The sequence below is a fragment of the Diplotaxodon limnothrissa genome, linkage group LG20 (assembly GCF_057381915.1).
Source record: "Diplotaxodon limnothrissa isolate DT_005_m linkage group LG20, D_limnothrissa_male_GT1.1, whole genome shotgun sequence".
Taxonomy (NCBI): domain Eukaryota; kingdom Metazoa; phylum Chordata; class Actinopteri; order Cichliformes; family Cichlidae; genus Diplotaxodon; species Diplotaxodon limnothrissa.
In genome coordinates, this window is record NC_140615.1 from 35,812,172 (window position 1) to 35,822,465 (window position 10,294).

A 10,294-nucleotide genomic window follows, 5' to 3' on the forward strand; every position below is an offset into this window, starting at 1 on the left:
CATTTTAAGAGTCACCACCGTCACTAAGCAGCAAGAAGAAATAACATTCATGCAAATTAATTGCATGCTGGAGTCAAACTTCTGTGCGTGTTTGAGGTATTTGCGCTCGTTGTTGTAGTCAGTGTTTAATATTACACAGAATACACAGAATGCTTTTCGTAAAAGTAATGCAGTATGTTACTTAATTAGCTCTGGGAGCAAGTAAAATAGCTGAAACACTCTGTCTCATAATCACCATTTAACTACAGCCCCATGCACCAGTGCAAATCCCTAATAAGGACACAGACAGGAGGACTAACAATTCCAAGGAACTGGAATACTGGGAACCGGTTTTCTACAGGAACCAACAACCTGCTGCTGCTCCAACCTCAGTGGATCATCACAGCTCGTCCACTCGTCGTCCTGCTTGCTCTCATTGTTACACAGATTATCACTCCAACCTGTAGAGACAAGAAACAAGTGTATTAAATAAGTCACTTCAAAAGCTGTCACTCAGAGATGCAGCACATCTAGCCTGTTCACAGCTGCAGTGGAGGCGTGGCCTATCTTAGCCTATCTTAGCTTCTCTGAGCTTTCATGTCAACATGTACACCCACTAACCTACACGTTTGAACATCGAGTCTATTGTTCCACAGTGGAAGTGAACTGTGAAGAGTCATAAATGATCCACGAACATCTTTTTTAAAAATGTATTTCCTGCTGTTCAATTTAACACAAACATCTTTGTGGCGGCTTTCTGTAATATCACCTGGCTAGTAAACATGGAAGCAGCCATGAAAGACACTAAGCTAAGTTAGCTATGAAATATAGAAATATAGATCTGAATGTTATCTCAGATGTGTACTGTATATATTTGTATATTTGTCTGGAATTATTTCTATTGCAGTACAATACTGCTGAATGCAACACAGAGTGACTCCAGCTCTTTACTGACCTCAGAGTCTCCAGTCTATAGTCAGGACTTTCCTTAAGATCCAACAGCTGCTTCACATCTGGATCCCGTAGGTTGTTTTGGCTCAGATCGAGCTCCCTCAGATGAGAGTGGTTGGTCTTTAAAGCTGAGACCAAAAAAGTACAGCTGATCGCTGACACACTGCAGCCCCTCAATCTGAGAAATGAATGAAACATTTAAGTTTAGACAGATTTTAAAATTATAACCAGTTTAATAATCTGAAGCTAAAGACGGTATAGGATGTAAAAGGTTAGGAAACAGAGACTTCAAACACCTCAAACCAACAAGATATTTTATTCAGCAGAAAAACTAATAAAAAGTAGTTTAATATAACTGATAGATTCAATAAAGACACAATCAAACGAATCCTGTGCATCAGACAAGTCAAAAATGTATCCTTTCAGCCCAAGTTCATCAAGCCATAAAATGGAAATGTTAACAAAATGATGATCAATACTTATAAAACATTTTTATTTAAATAAACATGAAAATATATTTGATTGTCAACTTTCATTAATGATCCAAAAAATGAGTCCATCACAGTCCTCTTGTTCTTTTGTTTTCTTATTCTCTTTGTTTCCTTGTTTCCTTGCTCACTTTTTGTTTACATGTGTCAGGAGTGGTCCTCCTTTGTGCCCACTCTCCATGTGAACTACAGGTTAACATGATTGCTTTAAGGTTGAGGAAATCATCCAGTTGACACCAGTTCATTGCTCTTATCATCATAAGATAGCAAGTTATCCCTGTGACTTTTTATTCCTCTTTTCATGATCTTTCCTTCGTGGAGACTCTTCCCAGCCTGCAGAGATCCCTGTCTGTAACTCAAGGAAATCAGCACTCCCTCCAGTTTTTAGCTGCTCCTCTCAAAAAAAATTGAGCGCATGTTTAAATCAAAAATGGGATTGATTACTTAAATAGTAAAGCTGAAAATCTTTACTGATATACATTATGTTGTTTGTTAAAAACAAAATCATCAAATCTTTGAAAGCTGGATTCAAAATCACACCAGAAACCAAAGTTACGATTATTCAAGCATTTCTTACTTCGTCACAAAGTAGTTGTCTGCAACTGCTTCCATTTTTGAATCGATATAATTAGCTGCCTTTTGGCTGGGCTTCTCACTACAGGGCTGGACCTCATATAGGCACAAATTAAAAAGTTGTTCATCTGTTTCAGGTTGTTGTTAGCATAGCACTGCAGCCTGCAGCCAACCCACATAAAGTGGGGCGTACACTCTGAGGCTAACCTCAAAGAAAGTGAGTTTAATAATGTTGCTTCACAGTTTGGAACATTTTATAGACTAAACTAGTTAAATTAGAGCATATTTATAAAATAATTACATTATTTAATGACTTAGCCGTCACCTTGGTTTTAATTCTAATATAACAAAATTTTCTGATTGTGCTTAATCTACGTTTTTTAGGTTTTCAGTGTGTTGCTCAACATTGTTGTGCAACATTGCATCCTGCAGTTATTAGACTGAAGCAATAAAGAAGAAAGCATTAGCATTAAATCCTCTGCAGACTGCCAGCCTACATATTAAACTTTTATATTTATATGACCACACAACCAAAACATTTTTGCCTGACCTGAGCACTTCCAATCTGCAGCCTGGACTCTCCAGATAACCACACATGTTCTTCACTCCTGAATCCTGCAGCGTGTTGGCACTCAGGTCCAAATCTCTCAGATAGACGGGGTTGGACTTAAGAGCTGAGACCAGAGAAGCACAGCTGGCCTTTGACAACCTACAACCCTTCAGTCTGAATAAAGAATTTAAAAAAGGCAGATTCAGATTCAGTCATTTATAAAATACAGGAAATATAATGTATATTAGTTTTAAATTTGCACCTATACTATAAATTATGTACTAATATACAAATCATTGCAAATTACAGTTAGGCCTGTGCTTTGTTCAACAAAGACATCATTTTTGTAGTTTTCCTTTCCCTTTGTACACCACCGCAGTGGATCAAATAACCAATATGTGATTGAAGTGTGAACTTTCAGCTTTAATTCAGGGGGTTTAGGAATTACAGATTTTTTATTAAATAGTCCCTCATTGTCAATATGATTCCTGCTGTCGGCGGTGATCATAAGTTACAGAGTACTGAGAACTAAACTTTCTTTTTCTGTGCTTTGACTGCAGTTCAACACAGAAACAATGTACAAGCACAAATACACCGACTTGCTCTGTGACTCAGACTTCTGAATCCTCAAATTAACATCAATATTATGCTGTCAGCTGTATCCAATCATCTGATAATGGAGCCTCTTTATAACGGGGTTACTTCACAGCTCAACAAAAGAAATGTCTTAACACTTCAAACTACAATGCTCAATTTGAAGAGAGGAAAAAAGCAAGTATTACTCAGTAAACTGACCTCAGAGTCTCCAGTCTGCAATTTGGATTCTTTAGTCCGACAGAGAGCAGCTTCACTTCGGAATCCTGCAGCTTGTTAAAGTTCAGGTTCAGCTCTGTCAGATGGGAGGGGTTGGACTTCAGAGCTGAGGCCACAACTTCACAGTGAGCTTCTGAGAGCTCACAGCTAGAAAGTCTGTAAAAAAAAGAAGAACATTTTACAAAACATAGTGTTATGAAGTGTCTTGATGCATGCTCAATTGTCCAAGTAAGGAAATCCCAGAAAGAACAGAACAGAATCAACCTTTTGGGATATTGTTATGAAAGTAGACATTTATTTCGTTTTTCATCATCTAATCTTTAGATTTTCTAATAAGTTTTATTGAGTCAACAGAAGCTGACAAGAACTAGCAACACAAGGCAACAGCATTTGTTTGCACTGATTGCACCTAACAGAACCTAAAATATGTTAGCAGGAGTTTTAAGTTTAAGTTTAAAACCATTTTCTAATGAAAATGTGGAAGTTTACTGTCCATTCTGACCAAAATGTGAAGAGTTTCCTCACAGAAACTCCAAATCATCTTTCTGTTGAATTCTCAATCACAGCAAAATTGTATCTGAAATCTTATCTGATCTTAATTTTGCCCTTTGGCTCGAAACTGCTAACCTGAACCAAGTTTATAATGTTAGTCACGGGCAGACTTACTGAGCCTTTCTGCAATTTCTCACAGCTGGAATGAGTCTCTGTTTGCCCTCCAGTGTGGTGTTATATTCACCCAGGTCCAGTTCATTCAGAACCTCTTCTGACATTTGGAGAATGTAGGCCAGAGCTGAGCAGTGGATAACAGAAAGTCTCTGTGATCTCTTTCCTGACTTCTGGAACTCTTGGACCTCCTGATGTACTGAGAGGTCATTCATCTCCATCAGACAGTGGAAAATGTTGAGACTTCTGTCAGGGGATATTTTTTGGGTGTTTATCTCCTTCAAGTTGCTGATGGCTTTCTGGATGCTATCTGGATTACTCTCTGTCCGACCTAGCAGGTCTCTTAAAAGTCTCTGGTTGGACGTCAGACAAAGGCCATGAAGAAAGCGGACAAAAAGGTCCAGGTGACCATTTTTACTTTTGAGAGATTTCTCCATAACTTTGCTCAGAAAGTCATCTAAAAATAGCACATGGGCAGTTTTATTTCCAAAATTCCTAGACGTCCTAGAAAACTTAGGGATTAGGAAATCCTCCAGGATCTTGCTCTGTCTACTGGTGAAACAGTGGAACATGTAAACGGCAGCCAGAAACTCCTGAATGCTCAGATGAACAAAGCAGTAGACTGGTTTCTGGAAGATCACACACTCTTTTTTGAAAATCTCTGTACAAAGTCCCGAGTACACCGAGGCCTCTGTGACATCCAGACCACACTGCTCCAGGTCTTCTTGGTAGAACATGATGTCTCCTTTGTCCAGATGTTCAAATGCCAGCCTCCCAAGCTTCCGAAGAGCTTCAGGAGTAGAAGCCTTATGGTACTTCTGAATCTTCCTCTTGGTCTGATCCAGCAGGAAGTGTGAGTACATGTCAGTCATGGTCTTGGGCAGCTCTTCTCTCTGCCCTCCAGTCAGCATGTGCTGCAGAACTGTAGCAGTGATCCAACAGAAGACTGGGATTCCACACATGATGTGGAGGCTCCTAGATGACTTGATGTGGGAAATAATTTTGCTGGACAGCTCTTCATTACTGAATCTCTTCTTAAAGTACTCCTCTTTCTGAGCATCAGTGAAACCTCGCACTTCGGTGACACGGTCAACAAGTGTAGGGGGGATCTGATTGGCTGCTGCTGGTCGGGAAGTTATCCAGATGAGAGCCGTAGGAAGCAGATTGCCTTCAATGAGGTTTGTCAGCAGATCATTGACCGTTGACTTCTGTGCGACATCAGACATGACGCTCCTCTTAGTGAAATCCAGTAAAAGTCTGCTTTCATCCAGACCATCAAATATAAACAAAAGTTTACAGACAGCCAGCTTCTCTGCTGTGACCTTCTGTAATGTTGGATGGAAAACCTGGAGCAGCTCCAGGAGACTATACTGCACATCTCTGATCAGGTTCAGCTCCCTGAATGAAAGCAGAATCACCACACTGATGTCTTGGTTTTCCAAACCTTCTGCCCAGTCCAGAGTGAACTTCTGCACTGAGAAGGTTTTTCCAACGCCAGCAACACCGTAGGTCAGAACCACTCTGATCACTTTGTCAGATAAGGCTTTAAATATGTCATGACACTTAATTGGAATTTCATGGAGGGTCTTCATCTTGGAACCTGTCTCCAGCTGCCTCACTTCATGTTGAGTATTAACGTCTTCACTCTGTCCCTCTGTGATGTAAAGGTTTATGTAGATTCTGTTCAGGGGAGTTCTTCTTCCTGTTTCTTCAGATCCTTCAGTTACAGTTTCACATCTCTTCCTTAGACTGAACTTATGTTCATCTAAAAGCTCCTGCAGACCAGCAACTGCTAGAAGACAAAAAAGAAAGACAGAAATAAAATTAATGAAACTTTAATATTGGTATAGCATATCATCATCTGGAATCTTCCCCTATATCTTATAAAGTATAATCTTACTTTGCACAGTGTTGCTCTGACCACCTATATGTCGTCCAAACTTGGCTGTTTCTCCACAGTGGGAAACAGGATTCTTTGTCTTCTCTCTGTGCATACAAAAGAAAATGTATATTGACCAGTACACATACAATACAACTTTATTTATATAGCACATTTAAAACCAAAGGTACACCAAAGTGCTTCACAACAAGGTTAAAACATAAGATAAAAGACTATAAAAGAGAACAAAGGTGCAGACAGAATAAGAAGTAAAACATTATAGCATGGTTTAGAAGATAAAATTACAGGGTATTCATTAATATAAGGTGGGGGTATTTATTCAGTGGGAGATTAGTAGGAAGATAAGTAACACAAGGGTAAAATATAGGGGGAAGTGCACTAACTAACTGAAAACGCTCAGTCAAAGAGGTACGTTACATACATTAAAATAATAGTCTAATGCAGACAAATAATTATAGAAAAATATATATTCTTTGGTGTATAAATGCTAAGGTTGGGCGATATGTGAAAAAATATGTAAAAAGTTTCCAACCGGCAATCGTCAGTTCAACAATCCCTGATGGGCGATATAGGCGCACATGCACAGACTTTATGATCAGTGGGGCAATCATGCACGGACTAATTTTCAAGTTTACAACACATATTTGGAAAACTACAAATTACTTTACCATGGAAGAAGATATTAAATTTAAAAAAAGAAAGAAAGAAAGAAAAAAGAAAAACCGCCTCACTCTGGAGACCGGCCAGTTCAGAATACTTTCTTACTTTGTGTCCGAGGGTCCAGGTTCATTATTAAACGATATAGGGGGATTTTTGGAAGCGTCACTCCTCATAGACAGACACTCTGATCCTGGAGACGCTGGGCTGCATCTGGGCTGCTGACCCCTGGGAACACAAACATATAATATTTAGCACATTGTTCATCTGCATCTTAATGTTGTTGGAAATAAGTCACTTATTATGAGTACAGGACTGAGGTTCTGGAGGTTTTCGGTGAAAGCAGAAACATTCACTGTCCCAGGGTCTCAGTTTGGATTTTATTACTCAGGAACATATTCTACCTTCTATAGGTACATACTGTCATGGTCGCTGGATTTTGGACACAGGTTTGAATTTTGTGATGTTGGGGGTTTTATAGTTCTGTAGCTTTGGTTACGTTTAGGTTATGATGTCAGATTTAGTTTGTGCTTTATTCCTTGCTTCTCTGTTTATTCCTGCCTCCTTTGTCTTTCTGTGCTTTACTTGGTCTTCTTTTGTGCTTGGCATCAGGTTAATCTTGTCTCGCTGTTCAGTTGTGGCTCTCTTCCTGTTTTATTTTGGTGACTGTTCTTCTCTGTATCCTGTGTCTAATTTCCTTCCAGGTAATTATGATAGTTTACTGCTGCTGCGTTCCCACCTGTTGCCTTTTCCTTCATCATCCTGCGTGTCTCTGTATCCCCTCATATTTTGTTGTGTTCTCCATCATGAGTGTGGCCTATTTCATAATGTGTTTTTAAAATATCTGACACTTACAAACACAAGAAGTCCTTCATGTTTTCATGTTACAGCTTTTCTGTTCAAATAGGTTTCTGATTTTGAAAATCACTGAAGCTTTTCTGTGTTAGTGTCATCCTAACAAACCATCTTCGTGTCATTTTAGAGGAGAAATAGTTTCTTACTTTGTGTTTGAGACTTCAGGTTCATTACTGAAGTGCATAGGCTCGTCTTTGGAAAAGTTAGACAGAGAGTCGAATCCTGAAGTCTCTGTTCCTTTTCTGAAACAGACATATAATATTTAGCACATTGTTAATTTGTATCTTCATGTTGTTAGAAATAAGTCACTTATTATGAGTACAGGACTGAGGTTCTGGAGGTTTTCAGTAAAAGCAGAAACATTCACTGTCACAGGGTCTCAGTTTGGATTTTATTTATATCACTACCACAATAAGCTGATCTTACAGATATGGAAGCATGTTTGTTCTGCCTGCTAAGGGAATTTTCTTCTGCTCATTTTACAGCAGAAACATTTTCTTACTTTGTGTTTGAAGGTCCAGGTTCATTACTGAAGAATGGAGGATCATCTTTGGAGATGTTACTGTTCACTGACAGACACTCTGATCCTACAGACGCTGTTCTGCGCCTGGGCTGCTGACCTCTGGGAACACAAACATATAATATGTAACACATCGTTCATGTTGACGGGATCTGTCTTGGTCCCAGGGTCACTGACCCAGGGTTTGAGGTTTTGGGGATGTTTCTTCTCTTCAGCATCTCCTGTGGAAGTCAGTCTCCATGTTTATTTACCTCTCTGTCTCACCAGCTGTGTCCCTTTCCAAAGATCCACATCCTAAATGGTAGTTCTAAACAGGTGAAAATGTAAGCAAATGTAGCTGTATAAGCAGCTAATAAAAGAACTAATCAGTGCAGCTGATATCAATGCTAGTTTGCACTGAACTCTTCTTGTTTCCTTTTTCCAATGTCTTTTTGTAGTTTTTTACTTGATGATAAGGATGGAAGTTTTAAAAAATTATAAAATATGCATTTTTCCGACAAGAGTCGGTTTGTCTGTGGCCCACAAGCTTGGTGAACAGTTTATAATGTCTATCTATTACTCAGGCAGTCCTCCCTATACATATTTATCTCTATGAGTACTGTATGCATAAAAATGTAAAAACTCCCTCATGAGTTTCATTTTGCATTATTTCTGTGCAAACAGGTTTTTAGTCTTTAACATCCGCGGTGAAATTTTGCTCCGGATGTTCCACATCAAGGGTTTAGGGGGAACACTTCACTAAAATAGATCGCACACATTATTTCTTCATAACAAATAAATCATCTTCACTTCACTTTACAGTAGAAACGGTCTCTTACTTTGTGTCTGCAGGTCCAGGTTCACTGTCATTTATGGAAAGGTCTCTCTTCATAGGAAAACAGAGAGATTGTGCACTGTCCTCCTGTTCCTCCAAAACATTCATTTTCAGCCAGGCTCACCGGTAACTCAGAAATGCTGAGCATTAGCACAGAATACAAACCACTCTCATGACTGACAAAACAGGAAGTACAACACACACACAGAGAGACTCCAGCAGTGAACTGAGTTGTCAGTCCACTTCCTGAATTAGCACATCATTGTTTTTTCTTCTAGTCCACAGAGACAGCTGACTGAAAGCAGACGAAACGTAATGTCGGGCTTAAAGCTCACATTCATTTCTTCCTCCTGCTCCGTAGTTTGCAGTGACCTAGATCAATGGAGAAAAGATGCTCCTCCCTTCTCCATTTACAGGAAATCACATGACGTCATCCTGGGTGTGTGTGTATGTGAGAGAGAGAGAGAGAGAGAGAGAGAGAGAGAGAGAGAGAGACATACAAGAATACATAAATATATCATATAATTAGGCTTCTAGATTTATGATTCAAGAACTTTCAGAGCATCAAATCACATCGAACACATTCTCAAAACACACACATATATGGACAATGAAGGTTTATATATAATCTGAGGCCCCCTAATGGTAGACTTCTGGTTTTATCACCAAAATGAATACTTTCATTTCTAACTGGTAAGTCAAGTGGCATAGTGAGTAAGCGAGCAGGCAGCAACTTGATTCTAATCATGTAGAAGTCAATAGTTAAACATTAATGTAGCTCCATCAGTGTGTGTCAGGGAGACCTTTGGTCCAGCTTGGTTGTACGTCTCTTTTCTTACTATCAAAGACAACAGGCCTAAATTTAACAGCCACTTAAACATTGCTATCAGAGTAATCTAAACTGGGTTAACCCTTAAAGGTCTTTACACTTTGGGTTGGTTGTAAATTTTATGAAAAGAAGCTAGCATGGAAGAAATATGATACCACTATGTCACATTTTTTATTAGGTTTTGGGAACCCTGATTAAAAAGGATTTATAAAAGTCTAGCTCTTGCACATGACATATTTTTTTGTTTAGGTTCAATGCTTTTAGTAAATTCAACATGGATTCAAAAATCACTCAGATGTGCTTTATAATAGTAATAATAGTAATAACTCAGTTTAGCACCTTTAAAAGACCCAAGAATGCTTTACAGAGGAGCAGAAGGTTTTGGTGAAGACGTGAGTTTGAGAAGTTTTTTGAAGGATTCCAGTGACGGAGCGTTGTGAAGCTGATATGGAAGAGTTGCAGAGGGGGGTGGCCTCCAGCCTGACGACTCTGTTTCCAAAGGTATGGAGGCTGGTGCGCGGGACAGAAAGCAGGCCTGTGGCTGAGGACCGTAGCATCCAAGACTGTGTGTATGGTTGCAGCAGATCAGAGAGATACTGAGGGATCAGGGTATTGAGGGGTTTGTAACAGGATCTTGTAAGTGTAGAATGTTTAGCTTATTTTAGAGTTTAGAAAGGTGTTATTGTAGAATATAGAGCTATT

General features: G+C 39.2%; 1 protein-coding gene across 2 annotated transcripts; it reads right to left on the bottom strand.

Moving 5' to 3' along the window:
* Window positions 1-253: 253 nt before the first annotated feature.
* On the bottom strand, window positions 254-9,112 carry LOC146611388 (NLR family CARD domain-containing protein 3-like). 2 transcript variants are annotated; one of them, XM_085344931.1, is made up of 10 exons: window positions 8,768-9,112; window positions 7,932-8,051; window positions 7,576-7,671; window positions 6,683-6,802; window positions 5,918-6,003; window positions 4,021-5,806; window positions 3,337-3,510; window positions 2,542-2,715; window positions 935-1,108; window positions 254-440 (listed from the first exon to the last, which is right to left on the bottom strand). In XM_085344931.1, the coding sequence occupies exons 1-10, from the start codon at window positions 8,869-8,871 to the stop codon at window positions 431-433; spliced, it is 2,844 nt and encodes a 947-aa protein (XP_085201057.1). In that variant the 5' UTR covers window positions 8,872-9,112; the 3' UTR covers window positions 254-430. The 2 variants fall into 2 exon arrangements, with proteins under 2 accessions (XP_085201057.1, XP_085201056.1); XM_085344930.1 differs by having other exon boundaries at window positions 4,021-5,809.
* Between the last annotated feature and the right edge of the window lie 1,182 nt (window positions 9,113-10,294).